This window comes from Ranitomeya variabilis, chromosome 2 (assembly GCF_051348905.1).
Source record: "Ranitomeya variabilis isolate aRanVar5 chromosome 2, aRanVar5.hap1, whole genome shotgun sequence".
Lineage (NCBI taxonomy): Eukaryota > Metazoa > Chordata > Amphibia > Anura > Dendrobatidae > Ranitomeya > Ranitomeya variabilis.
Window position 1 is genome coordinate 297,736,084 of NC_135233.1, and position 26,414 is coordinate 297,762,497.

Sequence of the window (26,414 nt, forward strand, 5' to 3'; positions counted from 1 at the left end):
TTAAAATAGGATGAAGGGTTTAGGAGTTTCAGCTCCTTAACATGTGCCACCCTGTTTTTAAAGGGACCAAAAGTAATTGGACAAATTAAATAATTTTAAATAAAATGTTCATTTTCTGTACTTGGTTGAAAACCCTTTGTTGGCAATGACTGCCTGAAGTCTTGAACTCATGGACATCACCAGATGCTGTGTTTCCTCCTTTTTGATGCTCTGCCAGGCCTTCACTGCGGTGGTTCTCAGTTGCTGTTTGTTTGTGGCCTTTCTGTTTGAAGTTTAGTCTTTAACAAGTGAAATGCTTGCTCAATTGAATTGACATCAGGTGACTGACTTGGCTGGATCTGAGCACACAGTATGGCTCTGAATACCTCAGAATTCATTCGGCTGCTTCGGTCCTGGGTCACATTATGTAAAAAAAAAAAATGACTTTTTGGACAATTTTTCATGCAGGATTGTCTTTAATTTTATTGTCAAAGAGTTTAGCAATGGTCTCAACTGTGCAATCTAACTAATGGTCTTCAGATCTATCAAAATAGTAAAAACGTAAAGTCTGAAGCTACTTAGGTTTAGATTTTATTTAAAAGCCACTGCATACAGTATAAAACATAGAAAAGCTAAAACTATCTTCACTTGCTTAAAACAAGAACCGCTATAATATATATGAAAATCACAAACTACAGAAGATGTCTATATCATGGGAAGCATAAAATATAATGACACGTCTTTTATCAGGTTGACAATGAAAAATATACACATTCTTACACATGTAACTGTGATTAGGAACTTATGGAAAAGCGCAATCATTGAACGTTAACTTCACAGGAGGCATTATTATATCATAGGAATATAGAAATGGCAGTCTTCTATCTGTATCCTACACACAACTTTCCAGGAAACTTTAGGACCTGACTTTCTTTGCATCCTTCTTCATAGTGTCTGCATCAGCCTTTCTTTTACCCGACTGAAAGAAAAGAGGAAAGAAAAAACAATATGACTCCGGGATTTACAGAATATCTCTTAACATTTAAATGGTGGCTGAACTTACACTCTTTCATCTCAGCTGATAGACAATGTAATAAATAGACAATTTTTAAATCATTTTATAAAAAAAATGTATTATATTATCCATGAAAAGTCACTTCAAAGTTCTGGATGCTTGGTGTCTCCCTCCCTGTGTAACCCGCCTGTTGTCAAGTGTAATCTGTCTCTAGATGATGAGGCACGGAGGTGGATTACATGGTGAAGCGACAGCTCATTGTCTCCTCCTGCTCTCCTGTCTGTCAAACTGCATACAGCTAGACCAGAGAGGCGGACTTTCAAGTGAGCATCAGCCAATACTTGCTTTACATGTGTCTTGCTTTTGATTTTCTACACGTGTAGGTTTCAGTACAGTTTTTTCAGCCAAAGCTTAGAAGGGATCAATGCGAATAATAACACACGTTTCTCCATTGTATTAAAAGGAAACCTGTCACCTCGGAAAATGCTGTTTACCTGCAAATATAGGGTTAATCTGGAGATTAATAGCATTACAATGCTTCCTGGCCACGTTCCTGAAAGTGCAGCTGCTGGGAGAAAATGAGCTTTAATCCTCCCGGGAGCCACCGGCTTTCAGTCGAGGGGTGCACGGAGGGACTACAGTCATCACCCAACGCACCGCTCACTACACTGTTAGCTGTGGATGTAAGCACGCCACCACACTATGATTGACAGCTCGCTCTGTGGAGAATGAGCTTTAAATCAAAACACCATGGTGTACTTACTTCTGCCGCTCACAGTATAGTGAGCGGTGCTGTGTGCAATGACTATGGCTGCTTCATGACTGAAAGCTGGTGGCTCCAGAGATGAAACAAGTTCATTTCCTCCCGGTAGCCGCACTTTCAGTAAGGGGGCCAGCATTGTAACACAAATTACCTGCAGATTAACCCCGTATCTGCAGGCTAATAGTGCTTTCCAAAGTGACAGGTTCCCTTTAACTTGTGCTTGGATAAAACAAAGTAAATCTGAATCCAGCCCAAGCCTCAATCACAGACTTGCAGGTGGTGTTTCATGCTGTTTTAATAGCAGTTGTGTTTTTAAAAGCATTTTTGCTAGTACTATTTTATTCAGTGACATTTTTATAAGTTTAGTAGTGAACTCTATGTATGTATGCATGTGACTCTTTTCTATAAAAAAAAAAAAAAAAAAAATCTAATTCTCAATCATCATTTAATTAGAATTTTCATTTAGGTGTTCAGCGCTCAGGTACACAATATTTTCCTTTATATTTACCGATTGCTTGGGTGTCTTTTTCTTTTTCTCTGCTCTTTCCTTTTCTTCAATTTCCAGGTTTTCCTTTTCGATCAGTGATATAAGGGTATTACAGCGTCTTTGCAGCTCCTAACAAATTTTATAAAGGAATCAGAAATTGCAGAGATTAATAAATGATAAAGGCAATCTACAGAGAATAAGTGACCTAATGTGTAAATCCATGCTTTACTCTAGGCGCTCTTAACTACAAAGCATTATCGGAGATCTGCGAATTGCAGCAGGCTTGTTAGGAGGACAGCGTGACACTTTTTTAAATGCCAACACGTGGAGATTAGGTCATAGTTAGAAGAAAAAAAATGACCGTGCACTCAAGGATCACTGACTAGCTTTCCACAACCAAGATAGCCAATGTTCTTAGTAATGTTCTCCTAGTTCCCAATGTACAAAGAAGCATTCCCATCATAGGGCACAATGAGCAATTGTAAGTGCACAGTGCTACATAATGTGACTGCGATATATTAAGAGGATACTTTGCGAGGAGGAGGGCTTCTTTAAGTTGGTGTCTAGAAAGATTGTGGCACAATTATAAGAATTCCAACTATCTGATGGAGAAAAGCACTACTGTAAAGGTCTTCTTGATGGGCTGATGACTCGGCAGCATATCGGATCAGAACAATTAATCCCTATAGGATTCACATTGACCCTTATAAATAAATAAATAAATTAAAAAGCCTTAACCCCTTCAACCCCGGGCGATTTTCTGACTTTTTTTTTTTTCACTCCACTTCTGTCAAGAGCCATAACCTTTTTATTTTTCCATCAACATAGTAGTATGAGGTTTTTTTTTTGCGGAAGGAATCGTACTTTTAGAATGATATCCTTTATTTTATCATGTCATGTACTGATACGCAGGAATAAAATTCCAAGTCCAAAATTCCAGATTTGCTTTTGTCGCCATTTTCTAAGACCAGTAATGCATTCTATTTTCATTACCTGGGGCTATGAGGGCTTATTTTTTGCTCCTTCAGCTGATATTTTTACTGATACCATTTTGGGGTAGATATGATGTTTTAATTGCCCTTTATTGTAATCTTGAGGTGGGCCACCCCCCCCCCCCCCAAAAAAAACAAAACAAAAAAAAACTGATGTAGTCTTTATTTTTTCTTACTGATCGGATTAATTTACTTCATGTCTTGATAGATCTGACGTTTATGAATGCAGCGTTGTCAGATATGTGTATGCTTTATTATTAATGCGGTAAGGGAGGTGATTTGAACTTGGGTTTTTTTTTCTAAACTTTTTTTCCCCACTTTTTACTGTATTATTAGTCCCCTTAGGGGTCTTGAAGCTGTGATCATCTGATCGCTTGTGCTATACACAGCATTGCATCAGCACTGCTATGTATAATTAAAATGATGATCTCCTATGAACGCCTTTCACAGGTGGGTCATAATAACAGGCATGGGGGTTATCACCAGACGCCAGCCGTCATGACAGCCCATTGGTGCCCGGCGATTAAATCAGCCATCATGTGTGGGGAAAGAAGGTGTTAGTGTGTGTAGAGAATGTATTACATGAGGTCACTTTCTCAATGTAAAGGCTCATATAGATGTGTTTTTTTCATGAACGGTCAGTGGTTTTGTTCAGAGTCTCATCCTAGTTTGATCTGAGTTTCTTCAGTTTGTCTCGGATGAGAAACAAAAAAACCTTCTCTACCATCTACTAGCTAGCAATCTGCGAAAACCGCACAGCACTTCGCACTAGGATGACATCCGTTGGCTGTCCGATTTATTCACAAACCCATATATTTGCATTTCCAATATTGATCTGAAACTTGTATCAATATTGGATATGTCTCCTCGATTTTGCGATGACTAGTGTGTCTTGTGTTAAGGCAGCTTCATAACTAACCGTGGCATAAAGGGGGTCTGCCAACCATACTGGTATAAGTGGTGAAAAAAAACACAAAAATTGAGCTTGGTTGGAGTTGGTATACATGCAGCAAATAAACACATGTTCACATTGGCCATAAAACATACAAAACCTACAAGAAACAAAATGAGTAGGACCGGGACAATCAGAGTCACCTTGTCGAGGTGGGATGGCATTTATTCTATTTTTGTTCAAAAACAGTATTACTAAGAAGTATTACTAAGAACTCTGTGTTATTTAAATGCACTTTTGCTTTTTACTTATTTAGTTACAGCAGGATTTTTGCTCATTTTGTTTCTTGTAGGTTTTGTATAGTATAAGTGGTGGTATATTACTAACATATAACATGTCATTTGCCATTATAACCTGTGTGACACATGTGATCCCTAGAACAAAGGTTTGTTGGCAGTAGATAAAGTGCACAACACTTTGGCTTTTTTTATGCATGGAAAGTAGGAAAATGAATAAACTTAGGGACACAGATCAGGCTCTGGAGACCCATCCTGAATGGATCGGAGATGCACATGTTCGACCTCAACTCCATTTATTGTCTATAGACCTGCTGGAAATATTGGAGTGCTGTACATGACTTTCCCATTGACCTCCACTCCATTCATTGTCTATAGACCTGCTGGAAATATTGGAGTGCTGTACATGACTTTCCCATTGACCTCCACTCCATTCATTGTCTATCAGGCACAACTCTGCTCCATTCAGAACTGAGCTCCCCCTCTTTCGGGACCTTTATGGGTCCAGGCAGACGGACCCCAAGAGATCAGCAAGTTCTCCTAAGCTTCTAGTAAAAGTACCGTATATGTTAAATGTGCCCCTGAAAACTACAACTCATCCTGAAAAAAACAAGCCTTCATCCAGCTATGCTGAAAGAAAACGGACAAAAATATGGTTCTTGGAATGCAACAGTTAAGAATAAAAAAAAAGTTTGCATGTATTGTCTAAAAATACCTAATTCTTAATGGGAATCTATCAATAAGGTCAACCCTTCAAAACAAATGTGTGGGAATGCAGGTCACTGAAATATGTCTATCGACACCTTTATGTCTATTTATGGCTGCATCCTGGAGTAATTTGCCTTTTCATTCATATGCAAATCATGCGTTAAGTGCTCTAGCCTGACAGAGCACTTAAGGAGCCACTACTACTGGAGGTTGCTTCCCCGCCCAGCACCATCCTCTTTAGCATGATGGATAACTCACAGGGTGTGTGACATTAGTAGCCAGGCAGGGAAATCAGAAATGAAAGCGCTAATTAACCAGGAATGTAGCAACAGATAGAAAATATAAAGGTGTCGCTGGATTTACATTTCGAAGACCTGTATGCCCATATATTGGGTTTTGGGAATTGATCTTACTGACTAATTCCCTTCAAAGCATTAAGTACTGAGCACCGCTAGTACATGAATACATCTGTTGCCTAATGTTAATATATCATTGTCAAGTCCAGGAGGGTAAATGGAGAAGTGCGACTGCTTGTCTTGTGAAATGACCTTTCTTGACATACCACCCCTGGTCAAATGAAATATTACACAATTCTCTTTGAAATTTAAGGGCTCTCCATGCAGGGACATGAGAAATGCTACAGAGTAAGAGAAGCTCTTTGTAATTACCAGTCCAGGTAATAAGCAATGGACCGCCTCCCACCTCTTATAACTCAATAACTTTGTATTTAAAGGTGAGTTTTCTAGACCAGACAACCCCTTTTAATAATTACATAGATTTACAAATGTACTGCTCTATCCTGATCGCATGTTTTCAAAAACCTTGCATTGCACTTGCTACACTGTTACTCAATTAGGAAGGGCTCATCTGCCAGTTTTTCTTCACCAGGAATTGGGGTAAGGAAAAATTTGCATTTTTTTGGAAGCTCCATGTTTATTACCCTCTTCCCAGACTATAAACATCAGCACCCAGCTGTTTGCTTTCCCTCAGCTGGTTAAGAAACTAAAGGGGACCAATTTTATTTCTTTTATTTCATCATTAGCTAAACACATGTACAGTAAGCTATATACACTGCACTGATTGTATAATATCTATCTATAACATTGTTTTATTAGTTAGAAAACTAGCTTGAAATGACAATTACTGTATGGAAAAGCTGATGTTAAAAAAGAATTGCATAGGATGTCATATGGATGGTAGGTGAGGAAAAAAACACATGACACTGTCCTGACACTCTCCAACTTTTCTGGCTGAGAATCTCAGCTACTTTATATGCAGATGTGAACGCACCCTTATATTCTACTTGACAGATGACAGCACGCTTTCACTTGTTGGTATTGCTGTATATTTCTATAGCTGTGTTACTGGGCATATATGCCTAAAATCAATACATCTGTAGGAGTTCATATTCTCGTACATCTTGTGAGCGTCTGCCATCTAATAAAGATCCGCAGTTTTATATAAATATGCATGTACAAGTGGTCGCATAGGGAATGAACCTTTCCTTGTTCTTGCATCGTGTGTCTGGGCAAGGACAGTGCTGCCCTGCAGGGCTTGGGGAACGCGTATTTTGACTTCTAAACTATGAGTAGGAATGTAACGGACTACACACTAAGGATCCGGAGACAGAGGTGAGCTATGTTCCTGTATTCTGGAAAGGGCACAAGACTAATCAAAATTTAAGATACACTCATAAATAGGGCAAAGCCCAGCGAGCATTTATTGCAGGGCTTCTGGATGTGTAGTAAGCAGATTATCACCTTGTCAGATGCCATTTCATGGCAACTGTCCCTCAGATCAGGACAACGCCAGACATGGACGCTTACTCCAGAAGCGATGGATCAGTTACCTGGTTACCAATTAACCTACTAATCAGCATAGAACAATAGCCTATTGATCCAAGTGCTAATTCTGTAGCTAGAAGTGGAGCCAGCGTACTACTAAAGCTGAACCATACACTGTGTGAGAAAAGATTAATGATTTCAGCCAGGAAATGTTATAAACGTGTCCTCCAGAGATCTCAGCTACTGAATGCAGATGATTAATAATGAGTATGCCAAAGCACCGCTGAATCAGATCATGACCCCCTACCCCTGGCACGGCAGAACATGGAAACACACCATGAGCTTCTATCCCCGAGCCACAATAATATATGTACAAATTGTGAAATGACTCACACAATACTACATGGAACATGGTACTTAACATAACGAACATTTGGATTGTAAGTACAAGAAGCGGCAGAGCTTGGTATTTGGCACCACTTTCCATGAGTGTTCTCTCCACCTGTAACCAGCGCTCTAAGTATAAACCCACTGTATTGTCCTAAGCCAGTGCAGTAATGTATCAGACATTAGCCAGTTAAATGACAAATGTAGCACTGCTGCACCACTGGGCTTAAAAGCTATAGACACCTTTGACATGGGAGAAAATATTTTACATTTGTTAGTGGTTACCTGGAGGTAATAGACTTACACTTAATTTCAGATTTTCTATTTTAGGATTATCTCCCAGTAATAGGCTGGATGTGAGCTCCGTGTGTATCCAAGATGCTACTGCCTATTCTTGCACCAATACTGCACCAACATAGAAGAGGATTCTTTACTGTTAGGGCAGTGAGAGTCTGGAATTCCTTGCCTGAGGAGGCAAACTCAGTCGAGGGGTTCAAGAGAGGCCTGGATGTCGTCCTGGAGTGTAACAATATTGTATCTTTAGAAGGACGCAGATATGGGGATTTATTCTGACGGAATACAGGCTGAACTGGATGGACAAATGTCTTTTTTCGGCCTTGCCAACTATGTTGCTTATTTCCTTTCCATGTTCTTTCCTCCTTTTCTAGAACCTGTTTTTTGGGCTTTCCGAGATACTCTCTCCCCTGTACACCACAGTCCTCCTCCTTGATGCTCTCTAATGCTGAAAGACTAGTTGGGAAATACTATGATGGATTTTGAAAGAAGACTATTTAGAAAACTGATAAAGGAGGACCTCTCACTTGCGCCAAAATAATTTAGATAAACTCCTTGTAAATATCATTGAGCTCTCCTGATTCTACCTCTTCTTTGTGTTTTGCGCTCCATTGCAGAGACAGTCAAATTTGTTGCTTTGCGAGCACAGTATGTGAAACCTGTGCTTGTAGACCAACTTGGCGTGTCCTCAGAGTCCTATCTCAGGGTATGCGCTTTCACCCATCATTCCTGAAAACTGCCAATCACAGCTCAGCCGTATGTGTGACTGCTACATCTGCTGAAAGCTCTGATTGGTGGAACATGAACGTGCACGCCCCCAAAGAAGGCTCAGAAGAATCACGCAGTTGGTGCGGAAGAAGAGATTTCACATACTGCACTCCAAAAGCAACAAATGTGAATATCTCTGAAATGGATTTAAGCAACACAAACAGAAGCAAAACCAAGGGAGCTCGGGGACTTTTACAAGGTATTAAACTCAATTTTTTGAGCAAGTGACAGGTCATCTTGAAAGGGAACCTGTCAGAATATCCTATCTATGTAAAGGCGTCCCACTTGGCCTGAGAATGTGTAGAAGGGGATGCTAATCGGCTGAAGAGTGGACATGACTGGAGAACGGCCATGACGGCTCAGTGTGGTGCTCCTCCCTGGGGAATGAAGCAGAGTGCAACTGTAATGTTTTCTTCTTCTTTCGCCACCGAGTCTTACCTGTGACATGGACGGAGGGCTAATTATAAGTAAAAGCGAGTCCAATCTTTACCTAGATGGGGAATCTTCAACTTCCCATTAACTTTATATTTGGAAGAATAAAAACATTTCTGCAAAGTTGTCCATATTCTTTAGACAAGGGAAGAAGATCTAGACAGAAATGTGTAAGACTGCGTTACCTTTTGCATTAATCCTGCACTGAACAATAGTTCTTATATTGACCTGACATTATAACAGAATGTGTACTCTGTTCTACAATGTTCCCCTTGTGTGAATGCAGCCAGTAATGGAGGGCATCACTCTCGCTCCTACCAAGTTCTCCTTTGTAACATACAGACATAACGTGGTAAGTTCAGTAACAAGATAGAATTCTCACAGAATGTATCCATGGCAACCAGTGATACAAGTTACTGGAGAGCGATAGTTAGATTGCAAAGTGACCTTTTAAACTTTTTGCGTCACTGAAGGGTATATAAGCGTCAGAGAGAAATCTCAGTGCTGTTCCCTTGGTACTGAGGAAAAGCAGACATTTTCCAAGAGAAGGAAGCAGGGACTGGGGGGCCACAGACACCGGGGTCCTGCAGTTATCGCCCCCAGGCGGACTCATTCTTGCTGACAATCTCCAGGCTCTTTGTATCGTAGCTAAGCTTCTTATGATTTTTTAGTAATCCTTATAGATGGACAGCTGGGAAATGTTGCGCTATGCAGGTAAGGCTATATTTCTAGTTTCCACCAACTACTCTTTATTTACCTGCCGATCCCAAATCCACTTCATAACTAAACACGCCACAAAGAAATCTACAATTATAACACAAATATGATAATATAATAATAATAATGATATAGAAAATAACCCTCCTTGATGTTGGAGGTGTACTGAATACGGAATACATGCCAAGTATGATAAAGAATTGATATTTTACAAAATATGTCTTGATTTTCTCCATAGTTTAATAAAACATATATTTAGTTATACACATACACAACTTTTTCTTTGATTCCCTAGCCTGGAAAGAAACTGATTTTACCGCGTCTATTCACAGACTGTAGACAGAGGCATGGGGTGTTTTTTACAACCGTGGCATGAGTTAGTATACAGCGCCCTCTTGTGGCCACCCGGATACTGACGAGAGCAGCCGAATATACCGTAAATGTTCTCATTTACAACATAAAGCCTAGGCTACAAGATTTATTAACACTCTGTATATATAAAGAAATGCAGAGGATCTAATCATGAGTTTGGTGCATATAAAAAGGGACACCTACAGAATGGGAGCTTTGAACACAAAAGGTGGAAGAAGGAGTAGCATCCATGAAAGCAAGAACAAGTAAAGCTCCGTAAAATTCACTAAATACATAAAAAAGAGGGAATAAAGATTTTTGGATATTCCCTAATACCGTGAAACAGAAGACCTTTCAACGGTTAAAGCCAAGTAGTCGCTTCTCACTGGTGGTTTCCTAAGCTACTGTCCAAGGATGCCCCAAGGCTCACATAAATGGAGGTAGACTGGGTATTCAGTGAATAGTGCTGGGTCCACATATATCTGCTGGATCAGGTTCAGGTTTTTCAGCCGGATCACAAAGGATGGTAAAAATGACTCTGCGGAGGTCTGAGGCCGGACCCCAATGTTACATGAAACGGTAAGATCAGCCCACCAGACCAGCGCCTGCATCTATCCAGCACAACTGATGCAAGAGACATTGAAAACAACTGCATGAGTTTCTACATCAGTTTTCCACCCTGATGAAAATGGAAAGGGGGCAGCACGGTGGCTCAGTGGGTAGCATTGCTGCCCTGGGGTCACAACCCACCAAGAACAACATATGAGAGGCGTTTCCTGATAGGAAATTTTAGATTGTGAGCCCCAAAGGAGACAGTGATGATAATGTCTGTAAAGCGCTGTGGAATTAATGGCGCTATATAAACAATATATAAAAAATAAATAAGGATATTTGTAGATCCAGACTTATTAAAAAAAAGGTTCTACCTAGGCCCTCAGCCCCTTAGCATAAGGAGAGGCTTCTCATAAAAGCACTGCATGTAAAAAGATCAATGTGAACATGCAGTGAACGAAAAGAATAAATCAAGTGCTGCACTAGCCCGGTTCGTCCTAGTGATCGACATTACAGAACGTTTCGCCTAGCGCCCTGGCTGACTACCAGCGCTTACCGCTCTGCCTGATCGCCACTTCTATGTGCCATAAATGTGTATCATGGAAAAAGTCCCTTGTGGTCTATTTGTTGTGCTCTGTGTTGGGGGAGACGCGGCCGTACGATCAGCGCTGCGCTACATCTGGCTCTTTGCTGTAACCTCGACCCTCACCCTCCATTTCTACAGTGAATTGTCACCCGCTCACGTCCATATTTCAGTGCCAGAAGCAGATGTGCTCTCAGACTGAGGGGCGGACATGATATGCATGGAACATTATTAGCATACACCAGCCATTCGGAGAACTGATGCATTTGCCATTTTCAGCTCTCTAAAGAACAGGGAACTGCTGCCGCGATATCAGACGGACATTCTTATCACGTAATTTCATTGTTCCTATTTGATTTTTAGGTAGAAAACACTCAGCCTCTCAGTAATGCATTAGTCTAAAACATAGAAAATTACATTTTTGCTGATTTCTAAAGCCTAATTCATACAATACGGCCCCAATTGCGTCTGCTAAAGGCAGACCACTCTCCATCATCTATCCTAGGAGCAAAGGCGCCTTCCTCGCAGATATAATTGTATTCTCTGCTCATCTCCACCATTTTTTTTAATGTATTTACAGAAGAACATTCTGATCAAATGGTTACTTTTAGACCAGATCTCAAGACACACATCTTATTATGGAAGTAGAGAAAAACTTACAGAAATTTGTAAGAAATGCTTGGATACAATTACCTTCACTAAATGTTGTGCAACCAATTATTAAAGGGGCATTTAGATGAAGCCCTCCTCCTCCTCCCATCCAAATGTTTATCCTCATATTAGTCCTCATATTATATAGCACTGTGTACTTACAACTGCTCATTTTGTGTTTCTACCCAGATAATTCTACTCTTTTCCATTAGGTCTATGACATCACGTCATTAAAAACCGACTAGCTAAATCCTTCTTAGCCCTATGTTGGAACAGCTGGTCAATTTTCCCTGCATAAGTCATGTCACTGCTCCCCGGCTGGGGGATGGGAGGAGCACTTGGGTCAGGAGTTGAAGGGGGAATGATAACTAAAGGGACCAGAGACTTCCTGTTTCTACATTGAGCAGAGAAAAGAGAATAATTAGCAGGGTAGAAAGGCAAAATAAGCAATTGTAAGTACACAGTGCTGTATAATGTGATAACAGCAATATATTAAGGGGATAAAATCTTTGATGGGAGGAGGAGTGCTTCTTTAATTATGAATAAGTCAAAAACACCTAATAAGAGTCCCACCTCTGAGATTAACATCTAACTTTCTTTTATATATTTTGATACTGCATTATTCATTGTCTGCACATGTGTATTGCACGTTTTTTCCTTACTGAATATTACTTGTCATCACTTTAGGGGTAGTGTCCATTCCTACTTATCTCAGATATCCACCATATTACATGGCTCTATTAGTTATCATGCCAGTTATAAGGGTTGTATTCCAGTGCCAATATCTGGCTTAGAAAACAGGCTCTGGTGGAATATGCACTAATTTTTAATGTTTTTATTTGCCTTGTCCAGGCTTTTGTGTTTGTTACTTAATAAAGATTTACATTGTTTAAAATTAGGAAGTGCACCCGATCTTTTGTACACGTCTTTCCTTCTTTTTTAAATTGTATGGCCATGAGGTGTCACAAGTTTTGATCGAGTAATTTTGTATTCTAATTTTTATGTGCACTTCTCAAAGTAAGCTTTCTCTGAGTCGCCGCAGTGTTTCAGAGTAAAAGAGACACTGCTGCAACAACGCAAGATTCGGTGTAAAAGCTTTATAGGGAGCCAGCGACTTTCAGTCATGGGGGTGTGCACGGGGTGGCTAATCACCACTCGCTATACTGTGAGAAGTGGCGGTAAGCACGCCTGGGCACTCTGACTGACAGCTCGTACAGCAATGCATCAGTGTGGAGCCGGCTGTCAGTCAAGAGTGCGGGGGCGTGCTGGTGACAACAGCTGCTCACTGCATGACTGAAAGCGGGCTGTCAGTCAGAGTGCGGGGGCGTGCTGGTGACAACAGCTGCTCACAGCATGACTGAAAGCCGGCTGTCAGTCAGAGTGTGGGGGCGTGCTGGTGACAGCAGCTGCTTACTGCATGACTGAAAGCCGGCTGTCAGTCAAGAGTGCGGGGGCGTGCTGGTGACAACAGCTGCTCACTGCATGACTGAAAGCGGGCTGTCAGTCAGAGTGCGGGGGCGTGCTGGTGACAGCAGCTGCTCACTGCATGACTGAAAGCCGGCTGTCATTCAGAGTGCGGGGGCGTGCTGGTGACAGCAGCTGCTCACTGCATGACTGAAAGCCGGCTGTCAGTCAGAGTGCGGGGGCGTGCTGGTGACAACAGCTGCTTACAGCATGACTGAAAGCCGGCTGTCAGTCAGAGTGCGGGGGCGTGCTGGTCAGAGCAGCTGCTCACTGCAAGACTGAAAGCCGGCTGTCAGTCAGAGTGCAGGGGTGTGCTGGTGACAGCAGCTGCTCACTACATGACTGAAAGCCGGCTGTCAGTCAGAGTGCGGGGGCGTGCTGGTCAGAGCAGCTGCTCCCTGCATGACTGAAAGCCGCCTGTCAGTCAGAGTGCAGAGGTGTGCTGGTGACAGCAGCTGCTCACTGCAAGACTGAAAGCCGGCTGTCAGTCAGCGTGCAGGGGTGTGCTGGTGACAACAGCTGCTCACTGCATGACTGAAAGCCGGCTGTCAGTCAGAGTGCGGGGGCGTGCTGGTGACAGCAGCTGCTCACTGCATGACTGAAAGCCGGCTGTCAATCAGAGTGCGGGGGCGTGCTGGTGACAGCAGCTTCTCACTGCATGACTGAAAGCCGGCTGTCAGTTGGTGCGAGGGCGTGCTGGTGAAAACAGCTGCTCCCTGCATGACTGAAAGCCTGTCGCTCACAGGAGGAATAAAGTTAATTTTCTCTCAAGTGCTGCACTTTTAGTACAGCGGCGTAAATTATTATTCCAAGATTTATTGATTAAAATTAACTTTTTTGTGGAAAAATCCCTTTAATCACATTTTACTTCATAGAGTAGAATTTTATACAATATAACTAGAAGCATTCCTTGGTGTACTTAATAGCATGATGGTACTATTGTCACTAATATACTATATGGTCCCGTAATTACCTTGTGCACTCCTGTAGTCACAGCACCCAGTAAATGTTCGGTTGTCCTGCGCACTTATGTGTTTCTGATCTCGATCATGAGGCACTTTCTTGCATACATTACCATAGTAAGGTGGTTGCAGCACTTACCATGGCAGTCCTCGACTTGATGAACCAGTCGAACCTAAACTGAGGGGCGTTTCTGACACACTGGCGCAGCTCTTCATACACATTTTCCTTATCAAAGCCCATTTTGTGGAGCATACATATCAGGAACCGATCTTCTTCCTCTGTGTAGTTTTTGCCTTTATTGGTGCCATATTGTATTCGCAGCTGATGAAACGGAGCTTTGTACCTTGCAATCTGAATAAAGCAGACACATCAGCTCACAGAGCTTCATTCTTGCTCCCTTTTCCGTATTATTTGCAGGATAAAGTTTACACTTGCCCTGTCATTATTTCTGATGACATGCTGCACAATTAATGTGGTTGTCCAGGACTGTGATATTGGAGACCCCCGCACCAGTACCGATCAGCTGCTATCAGCTCCCTTGGCAATTGTACCCCCCCAGGACACCCCTGGCTCCATACATTGTGTAGTGGTCATTCTCGGGTACTGCAGCTCAGATCCTAGACGTGATTAAGAGCGGATCTGCAGTACCCAGAAAGGCCACTACACAGTGTGTGGCGCTGTGCTGGCTCTGTACATCGTGCGCATGAGACTGCGACCAGAAATGGTAACAGATGATCGGTGGGTGTCCTGGGTGTTGGACCACCACCAATCTGATATCCTAAGGCTAGCTCCTGGAAAATCCCTTTAAAGGTAATCACTTATGTGAGATGGTTCTCCATTTTTTGTCTGCTTCTTAATTTTACGTCTTTCCCTTCTACAACTATCCCAAGTAATATGAGTTGTCCCCGAGGAGTTCCAGAATCTGGACCTCTAGTGAATGACTTGATTTGAATCCATTTTTTCTTGATAAACAGTTACATTTTAATATCTATTCTGTACACAACTCCTACCATGCACCACATGTTCCATGTCAGATATTGTACAGCATGTGACTTACTACTGGCTGTCTACATACAGGAAAAAGACTTGATTACCTTAACATCCAAAGCTTTTTTGATGCTGATCCTCCTCTGAATGCGCGCTTCTCCTCGTTCAATTTGAGCCATGATTTTTTCGATATCTTGTAACTCATTGCAACGTTCCCAGAACACAGCTGGAAGCAGACGTGTAACGTGTGACTGTGTGGCCTTGTACCGATATAGGGAAGCACTGGATGGCCTTACTGAACAGCTACCAATCCTTCTTACATTACAGCCTGGATTAGTATGTGACTACTGATGGTCCACTGCTCCATCTCCTGCACTGCCGGCTGTCACGTCTCAATGACACATATATAGGACATTAACACTATAAGGCTGCGTGTGACTTATGGGGCTTAGGCGCTAACAAACCTGAGTATTCAATGACCTCTTCCGGAGTCTTCCCCTCCACTTCCCGAGCAATGTTATCAATATCATCACGGCCGTATTTCTCATTAGCTTTAATAAACTGGTTGAAGTCCCGTTTATTCCAATTTGTGAAACCCTAATTGTCAACGTAAGAAAAAAATGAAAATGTTTTATTAAAAAAAAAAATGTTGTAAAATGGCAGTACAATTCATTCTAGAACACTGTTCGGAATCTGGTTTTTTTTTTTACTTTCCCTTAGTTTTTGTGTTACGGATCTCCAGTCCCCCTTGCATGTACATAGATTTAAGATGGTTGTCCAACCTCATTAATATTTCTACAAACATCGTACAATGACAGAAGCCGTTCATCCCCCTGTGCATACACAGATAATGGCTGGTGACATGTTTTATAGCCGGTGGAGGGACCATTGTACTTGTGCCACCCCCGCTATAGACTGTAAGCTCTGGAGACCAGACCCTCACTCACTCCTATGGTGGGAACTACTGATTACTGTGACACTATATCATATCTGAAAACTAGTTTTTATTTTATTACTCTGTAAAACGGAAATGTTTCTTTCCCACTGGACGATTAACTCTTATCAGGCATCATCAGTGGGTCTTTATTAATTAGTTTACGCCAGTGTTTCGATGTAAACTGTGCCTTCAAAAATTACCAAAGGTGTACTTAAGAAAAAAAAAAAAGGCAACTTTTCCCCAACTTTCAATGACTAAAAGGGTTGTCCGGGCAAAAAGATCCAGAGCAGACCACTCCATGGGTCTAAGCTGACTAATTTAGAGGAGACCGCTGCTGTCCATGTTTGGCTGCAGTAGTCAGGTTCATTTTCTTTTGCACGGACAACGCATTTAACAAACTTTGTATAAATCAATAATAAAGGTGAATATAAGAAAATTTGCAATATATCTATCATAGAAATATCCTTCGTTCTACAAAATGGTAGCTACTTCTTTCCTTTCTCCCGTTTCCTGAACTCATTATTCACTGCTAACACTTGGTCAAAAGAAGACAGGTTACCATAAAATTATCGGATTGCAGCTCCCATTAAGGTCTAGGAAGAGCAGGGAAGGGGCCAGGAGAGGCACTGACATACAGATCATACTGGAACGTCTAGCAAGTAATGTTATCTCACATCAGTGCTGGATTCACAGCTACACTGCTCAGTACAAGTCATATAATGGACAGAAATAGGGCTATTCCTCATGCACACAAACATGACATCTGATTCTGAAAAGTCACCCAAAATGACAGGTGTGCGCTATTTACTTTCCCCAGAAAATGAATGCTCATCGGGTCACAAAAAGCATTTTTTTCTGTTGGGAATGATATGTAGGACACAACAAAATACAGAAAAATATCACTACAAATGTTGTCTTTTTTCATGTTGTGAAGATTTTTAAGTTCCCAGTTACATGAATTGAAACACAAATTACTCCTCTCTAAAATAGACATTACAGAAAGCGTTGTTATTATTATTATTATGTACGTGTCCTAGCTAAGTGTTCTATGAAATTAGGGTGAATCTTTTCATCTTAGTACTGGAGTGAAAATATAAAAGTTCATCTTTCTTAAGATGCAACTCTGAATGGTGATCGTCTTCAATCAGTAAATGCAATTTCTTGCTTCATGTTTTGATTAAAAAACAAACTTGAAATAGAGTGGTCCTAAAGTTCAGCTTATAGTTTGATATTTGCTACACAGCTCAGTAATGCTACTTTGGTTTGATATATTGTACAAATTGATAATAATTGACAATTACTGCATACAAAAAGCTTTAACAGCACAAACTCTATTCCTTTAAACGTCTGCACAAATTGAACAAAATAATAAATCTCTTTAGTAGTGCAGATCATTTCCTTAAAGGGAATGTGTTAGCAAAAATCTGCTATGTAATCTGAGAGCAGCATAATGTAGGAAAAGAGACCTTGATTCCAGTTATACTGGGTACAGCATTCTGATAGGATCAATGTGGTCTGATCGGAATGCTGAGCTGTATATAACCCCGCCCACACCACTGAGCTGTATATAGCCCCGCCCACACCACTGAGCTGTATATAACCCCGCCCACACCACTGAGCTGTATATAGCCCCGCCCACACATCTGAGCTGTATATAACCCCGCCCACACCACTGAGCTGTATATAACCCCGCCCACACCCCTGAGCTGTATAGAACCCCGCCCACACCCCTGAGCTGTAAATAACCACACCCACACTACGGAGCTGTATATAGCCCCGCCCACACCACTGAGCTGTATATAACCCCGCCCACACCACTGATTGACTGGCAGCTTTCTGTGTACACTGTGTATTGACAAAAAGCCGCTAATCCGTGCTGGGGTGTGGTTGGACCAGGTGGCACGAGACACCTATTCCTGTAGCGATAATCTCATGATGATAAAACAATGATTTTATTGAAACAGCAAAACACAGGCTAGTATGTGACACATCGCTGGAATCAGGCTCTCTGCCCCGTCATGTTGCTCTCGGATTATACAGAAAAAAAACTGCTGACAGATTCAATTTAAACATAATGATGCAAAAACCACGAAGCCTTAGTGTAATTTTCACCGCTTTCGGTCTTTTCACTCATTCCTCTGCAATATTGATTTCTTCTCTGCCTGTGGTTGGAGACATCTATCATTTACTGTACCTCATATCAATTTAGGATTTACTTCATCTATCGATGTATCTATATTTCTATGTATCTATCTCTGCATCTATGTATGTATGTATGTATGTATGTATCTATCTATGTATGTATGTATCTATCTCTGTATCTATGTATGTATCTATGTATGTATGTATGTATCTATCTCTGTATCTATGTATGTATCTATGTATGTATGTATGTATCTATCTATCCATCTATGTATGTATGTATCTTTGTATCTATCTCTGTATCTATGTATGTATCTATCTATCCATCCATCTATCTATGTATGTATCTCTGTATGTATCTATCTCTGTATCTATCTCTGTATCTATGTATGTATGTATGTATGTATGTATGTATCTATCTATCCATCTATGTATGTATGTATGTATCTTTGTATCTATCTCTGTATCTATGTATGTATCTATCTATCTATCCATCCATCTATCTATGTATCTCTGTATGTATCTATCTCTGTATCTATGTATCTATCCATCCATCCATCTATGTATGTATGTATCTATGTATGTATGTATCTATCCATCCATCTATGTATGTATGTATGTATATGTATGTATGTATGTATGTATCTCTGTATTTATGTATGTATATATCTCTGTATCTATGTATGTATCTATCTCTGCATCTATGTATGTATGTATGTATCTATCTATGTATGTATGTATCTATCTCTGTATCTATGTATGTATCTATGTATGTATGTATGTATCTATCTCTGTATCTATGTATGTATCTATGTATGTATGTATGTATGTATGTATGTATCTATCCATCTATGTATGTATGTATCTTTGTATCTATCTCTGTATCTATGTATGTATCTATCTATCTATCCATCTATCTATGTATGTATCTCTGTATGTATCTATCTCTGTATCTATCTCTGTATCTATGTATGTATGTATGTATGTATGTATGTATGTATGTATCTATCTATCTATCTATCCATCTATGTATGTATGTATGTATCTTTGTATCTATCTCTGTATCTATGTATGTATCTATCTATCTATCTATCCATCCATCTATCTATGTATCTCTGTATGTATCTATCTCTGTATCTATGTATCTATCCATCCATCCATCTATGTATGTATGTATCTATGTATGTATGTATCTATCCATCCATCTATGTATGTATGTATGCATATGTATGTATGTATGTATCTCTGTATTTATGTATGTATATATCTCTGTATCTATGTATGTATCTATCTCTGTATCTACTGTATGTATGTATCTATCTATCTATGTATCTATCCATCCATCTATGTATGTATGTTTGTATGCATCTCTGTATCTATGTATGTATCTCTGTATGTATGTATCTATCTCTGTATCTACTATATGTATGTATGTATCTATCTATGTATATATGTATCTATCATCCATCTATGTATGTATGTATCTCTCTGTATCTACTGTATGTATGTATGTATCTATCTATGTATATATGTATCTATCCATCCATGTATGTATGTATGTATCTCTGTATGTATGTATCTATCTCTGCATCTATGTATGTATGTATGTATCTATCCATCCATGTATGTATGTATGTATGTATGTATGTATGTATGTATGTATCTATCTATGTATCTATCCATCCGTCTATGTATGTATCTATCTATGTATCTATCCATCTATGTATGTATGTATCTATGTATGTATGTATCTATCTATCTCTGTATGTATGTATCTATCTCTGTAACTATGTATCTATCCATCCATGTATGTATGTATGTATCTATCTATGTATCTATCCATCCATCTATGTATGTATGTATCTATCCATCCATCTATGCATGTATCTATCCATCCATGTATGTATGTATGTATGTATGTATCTATCCATCCATCTATGTATGTATGTATGTATGTATCTATCCATCCATCTATGTATGTACAGTACAGACCAAAAGTTTGGACACACCTTCTCATTTAAAGATTTTTCTGTATTTTCATGACTATGAAAATTGTACATTCACAATGAAGGCATCAAAACTATGAATTAACACACGTGGAATTATATACTTAACAAAAAAGTGTGAAACAACTGAAAATATGTCTTATATTCTAGGTTCTTCAAAGTAGCCACCTTTTGCTTTGATGACTGTTTTGCACACTCTTGGCATACTCTTGATGAGCTTCAAGAGGTAATCATTGGGAATGGTCTTCCAACAATCTTGAAGGAGTTCCCAGAGATGCTTTGCACTTGTTGGTCCTTTTGCCTTCACTTTGCGGTCCAGCTCACCCCAAACTATCTCGATTGGGTTCAGGTCTGGTGACTGTGGAGGCCAGGTCATCTGGCGTAGCACCCCATCACTCTCCTTCTTGGTCAAATAGCCCTTACACTGCCTGGAGGTGTGTTTGGGGTCATTGTCCTGTTGAAAAATAAATGATGGTCCAACTAAACGCAAACCGGATGGAATAGCATGCCGCTGCAAGATGCTGTGGTAGCCATGCTTGTTCAGTATGCCTTCAATTTTGAATAAATCCCCAACAGTGTCACCAGCAAAGCACCCCCCCCCCACCATCACACCTCCTCCTCCATGCTTCACGGTGGGAACCAGGCATGTAGAGTCCATCCGTTCACCTTTTCTGCGACGCACAAAGACACGGTGGTTGGAACCAAAGATCTCAAATTTGGACGGATCAGACCAAAGCACAGATTTCCACTGGTCTAATGTCTATTCCTTGTGTTCTTTAGCCCAAACAAGTCTCTTCTGCTTGTTGCCGGTCCTTAGCAGTGGTTTCCTAGCAGCTATTTTACCATGAAGGCCTGCTGCACAAAGTCTCCTCTTAACAGTTGTTGTAGAGATGTGTCTGCTGCTAGACCTCTGTGTGGCATTGACCTGGTCTCTAATCTGAGCTGCTGTTAACCTGCGATTTCTGAGGCTTGTGACTCGGATAAACTTATCCTCAGAAGCAGAGGTGACTCTTGGTCTTCCTTTCCTGGGGCGTTCCTCATGTGAGCCAGTTTCTTTGTAGCGCTTGATGGTTTTTTGCCACTGCACTTGGGGACACTTTCAGTCAGACTGACTGACCTTAATTTCTTAAAGTATGATGGCCACTCGTTTTTCTTTACTTAGCTGCTTTTTTCTTGACATAATACAAATTCTAACAGTCTATTCAGTAGGACTATCAGCTGTGTATCCACCAGACTTCTGCACAACACAACTGATGGTCCCAACCCCATTTATAAGGCAAGAAATCCCACTTATTGAACCTGACAGGGCACACCTGTGAAGTGAAAACCATTCCCGGTAACTACCTCTTGAAGCTCAACAAGAGAATGCCAAGAGTGTGCAAAGCAGTCATCAAAGCAAAAGGTGGCTACTTTGAAGATCCTAGAATATAAGACATATTTTCAGTTGTTTCACACTTTTTTTGTTAAGTATATAATTCCATATGTGTTAATTCATAGTTTTGATGCCTTCAGTGTGAATGCACAATTTTCATAGTCATGAAAATACAGAAAAATCTTTAAATAAGGTGTGTCCAAACTTTTGGTCTGTACTGTATCTATGTATGTATGTATGTATCTATCTATGTAACTATCATATCTATCTATCCATCTACCTCATACCAGTTTAGAATCTACTTTACCGATCCAAGAGGTGCAAAGCCTCTTGGACACACACCCTATTGGTCAAGTTCAACACAATGATAAAAAATAAAAGAATGCATTAAGATAATAAATGCATTAAGAAGATAAAAATAATTATAATTTCTGCTGTAGTTTTCTGGCCACAGTCTGCAGAAAAACAAGCATCAAAAAAGCTATGTGTGAACACACCCTTAAAAGAAAGAAATTATTTCTTAAAAATGATTAATTGGCTAAAGTGTGCTCGCCGAGAGCCTGACTTCTGGGAACATCACCGAACCTGACAAGGAGAGTGTAGTAGCGATATTTTGATACTTCATTTCATTTTTCCCAGCACATTGGGGCCTGGGTCACTACATGGAACTGCAGAAACGTGGCCAAGTTCGCAGCTGTGCAGGGAAAACTTAGAAGGGGATGCATCGCTGAGTCATCTCTGCATACAGTTATATGAAAAAGTTTGGGCACCCCTATTAATCTTAAGCTTAATGTTTTATAAAAATTGTTTTTTTTGCAACAGCTATTTCAGTTTCATATATCTAATAACTGTTGGACACAGTAATGTTTCTGCCTTGAAATGAGGTTTATTGTACTAACAGAAAATGTGCAATCTGCATTCAAACAAAATTTGACAGGTGCATAAGTATGGGCACCCTTATTATTTTCTTGTTTTAAATACTCCTACCTACTTTTTACTGACTTAGTAAAGCACTTTTTTGGGTTTTGTAACCTCATTGAGCTTTGAACTTCATAGCCAGGTATATGCAATCATGAGAAAAGCTACTTAAAGTGGCCACTTGCAAGTTGTTCTCCTGTTTGAATCTCCTCTGAAGAGTGGCATCATGGGCTCCTCAAAACAACTGTCAAATGATCTGAAAACAAAGATTATTCAACATAGCTCTTCAGGGGAAGGATACAAAAAGCTGTCTCAGAGATTTAACCTGTCAATTTCCACTGTGAGGAACATAGTAAGGAAATGGAAGAACACAGGTACAGTTCTTGTTAAGGCCAGAAGTGGCAGGCCAAGAAAAACATCAGAAAGGCAGAGAAGAAGAATGGTGAGATCAGTCAAGGACAATCCTCAGACCACCTCCAGAGAGCTGCAGCATCAACTTGCTGCAGATGGTGTCACTGTGCATCGGTCAACTATACAACGCACTGTTTTTTTGCCACCATGCATAACGCCTTTTTGTATGACCAAACAACTCAATCTTGGTTTCATCAGTCCACAGGACCTTCTTCCAAAAAGAAATTGGCTTCTCCAAATGTGCTTTTGCATACCTCAGCCGACTCTGTTTGTGGCGTGCTTGCAGAAACGGCTTCTTTCGCATCACTCTCCCATACAGCTTCTCCTTGTGCAAAGTGCGTTGTATAGTTGACCGATGCACAGTGACACCATCTGCAGCAAGTTGATGCTGCAGCTCTCTGGAGGTGGTCTGAGGATTGTCCTTGACTGATCTCACCATTCTTCTTCTCTGCCTTTCTGATGTTTTTCTTGGCCTGCCACTTCTGGCCTTAACAAGAACTGTACCTGTGTTCTTCCATTTCCTTACTATGTTCCTCACAGTGGAAATTGACAGATTAAATCTCTGAGACAGCTTTTTGTATCCTTCCCCTGAACAACTATGTTGAATAATCTTTGTTTTCAGATCATTTGACAGTTGTTTTGAGGAGCCCATGATGCCACTCTTCAGAGGAGATTCAAACAGGAGAACAACTTGCAAGTGGCCACTTTAAGTAGCTTTTCTCATGATTGCATACACCTGGCTGTAAAGTTCAAAGCTCAATGAGGATACAAAACCAAAAAAGTGCTTTAGAAAGTCAGTAAAAAGTAGGTAGGAGTATTTAAAAAAAGAAAATGATAAGGGTGCCCATACTTGTGCACCTGTCAAATTTTGTTTGAATGCAGATTGCACATTTTCTGTTAGTACAATAAACCTCATTTCAAGGCAGAAACATTACTGTGTCCAACAGTTATTAGATATATGAAACTGAAATAGCTGTTGCAAAAAAAAAATTTTTTATAAAACATTAAAGGGCACCTGTCACCCCGTTTTTTCAGTATGAGATAAAAATACTGTTAAATAGGGCCTGAGCTGTGCATTACAACAGTGTATTTTGTGGACCCCGATTCCCCACCTATGCTGCCAAAATACGTTACCAAAGTAGCCGTTTTCGCCTGTCAATCAGGCTGGTCTGGTCAAAAGGGCGTGGTGTCTTCCCCCAGATCTTGCTTAGTTTTCCGTTGGTGGCGTAGTGGTTTGCGCATGCCCAAGGTCCCGAATCCACTGCACAGGGGAGTTAAAAGAGCGCGATGTGCACTATTTCATTGGTGATCGCATTGGTGTTCGCATCTCGGCTTCAGGAAAATGGCCGCCGCAATCTCCATCTGCGCACGCGCGGCATCCCGCGGCCATTTTCCTGAAGCCGCGGCCAGCAGAGCACCGCTTCTGCGCACGCGCGGCCAAAGGAAGATGGCCGCCCCCACCAATCACCAATGAAATAGTGCACATCGCGCTCTTTTAACTCCCCTGTGCAGTGGATTCGGGACCTTGGGCATGCGCAAACCACTACGCCACAAACGGGAAACTAAGCAAGATCTGGGGGAAGACACCACGCCCTTTTGACCAGACCAGCCTGATTGACAGGCAAAAACGGCTACTTTGGTAACGTATTTTGGCAGCATAGGTGGGAAATCGGGGTCCACAAAATACACTGTTGTAATGCACAGCTCAGGCCCTATTTAACAGTATTTTTATCTCATACTGAAAAAACGGGGTGACAGGTGGCCTTTAAGCTTAAGATTAATAGGGGTGCCCAAACTTTTTCATATAACTGTATATTTGATTCTCAGAAGTCGGGGTGGGGTGTTACAATTCGGACTCTCAAAGTCCTTAACCCCTTCATGACCCAGCCTATTTTGGCCTTAATGACCTTGCCGTTTTTTGAAATTCTGACCAGTGTCCCTTTATGAGGTAATAACTCAGGAACGCTTCAACGGATCCTAGCGATTCTGAGATTGTTTTTTCGTGACATATTGGGCTTCATGTTAGTGGTAAATTTAGGTCGATAATTTTTTAGTTTATTTGTGAAAAAAAAAACGGAAATTTGGCGAAAATTTTGAAAATTTCGCAATTTTCACATTTTGAATTTTTATTCTGTTAAACCAGAGAGTTATGTGACACAAAATAGTTAATAAATAACATTTCCCACATGTCTACTTTACATCAGCACAATTTTGGAAACAAATGTTTTTTTTGCTAGGAAGTTATAAGGGTTAAAATTTGACCAGTGATTTCTCATTTTTACAACAAAATTTACAAAACCATTTTTTTTAGGGACCACCTCACATTTGAAGTCAGTTTGAGGGTTCTATATGGCTGAAAATACCCAAAAGTGACACCATTCTAAAAACTGCACCCCTCAAGGTGCTCAAAACCACATTCAAGAAGTTTATTAACCCTTCAGGTGTTTCACAGCAGCAGAAGCAACATGGAGGGGAAAAATTAACATTTAACTTTTTAGTCACAAAAATGATCTTTTAGCAAATTTTTTTTTATTTTCCCAAGGGTAAAAGGAGAAACTGGACCACGAACGTTGTTGTCCAATTTGTCCTGAGTACGCTGATACCTTATATGTGGGGGTAAACCACTGTTTGGGCGCACGGCAGGGCTCGGAAGGGAAGGAGCGCCATTTGACTTTTTCAATGAAAAATTGGCTCCAATCTTTAGCGGACACCATGTCGCGTTTGGAGAGCCCCCGTGTGCCTAAACATTGGAGCTCCCCCACAAGTGACCCCATTTTGGAAACTAGACCCCCCAAGGAACTTATCTAGAAGCATAGTGAGCACTTTAAAACCTCAGGTGCTTCACAAATTGATCCGTAAAAATGAAAAAGTACTTTCTTTTCACACAAAATTTCTTTTAGCCTCAATTTTTTCATTTTCACATGGGCAACAGGATAAAATGGATCCTAAAATTTGTTGGACAATTTCTCCTGAGTACACCGATACCTTACATGTGGGGGTAAACCACTGTTTGGGCACATGGTAAGGCTCGGAAGGGACGGAGCGCCATTTGACTTTTTGAATGAAAAATTATCTCCATCGCTAGCGGACACCATGTCACGTTTGGAGAGCCCCTGTGTGCCTAAACATTGGAGCTCCCCCACAAGTGACCCCATTTTGGAAACTAGACCCCCCAAAGGAACTTATCTAGAAGCATAGTGAGCACTTTAAACTATCAGGTGCTTCACAAATTGATCCGTAAAAATGAAAAAGTACTTTTTTTTCACACAAAATTTCTTTTAGCCTCAATTTTTTCATTTTCACATGGGCAACAGGATAAAATGGATCCTAAAATTTGTTGGGCAATTTCTCCTGAGTACGCCGATACCTCATATGTGGGGGTAAACCACTGTTTGGGTGCACGGCAAGGCTCAGAATGGGAGGCGTGCCATTTGACTTTTTGAATGGAAAGTTAGCTCCAATCGTTAGCGGACACCATGTCGCGTTTGGAGAGCCCCTGTGTGCCTAAACATTGGAGCTCCCCTACAAGTGAGCCCATTTTGGAAACTAGACCCCCCAAGGAA

At 40.7% G+C, this 26,414-nt stretch overlaps 1 protein-coding gene across 1 annotated transcript in view; it reads right to left on the bottom strand.

Moving 5' to 3' along the window:
* Positions 1-554: 554 nt before the first annotated feature.
* The window catches only part of SMARCA1 (SNF2 related chromatin remodeling ATPase 1), a 116,853-nt gene continuing 90,993 nt past the window's right edge, over positions 555-26,414 (bottom strand). Inside the window, exons 20-24 of the mRNA XM_077285121.1 lie at positions 15,530-15,662; positions 15,173-15,291; positions 14,217-14,429; positions 2,266-2,373; positions 555-958 (exon numbers count right to left, since the gene is read on the bottom strand). Of these exons, the coding sequence (XP_077141236.1) occupies positions 896-958; positions 2,266-2,373; positions 14,217-14,429; positions 15,173-15,291; positions 15,530-15,662 (636 nt within the window). The 3' untranslated portion in view covers positions 555-895. The remainder of the gene's footprint in view (positions 959-2,265; positions 2,374-14,216; positions 14,430-15,172; positions 15,292-15,529; positions 15,663-26,414) is intronic.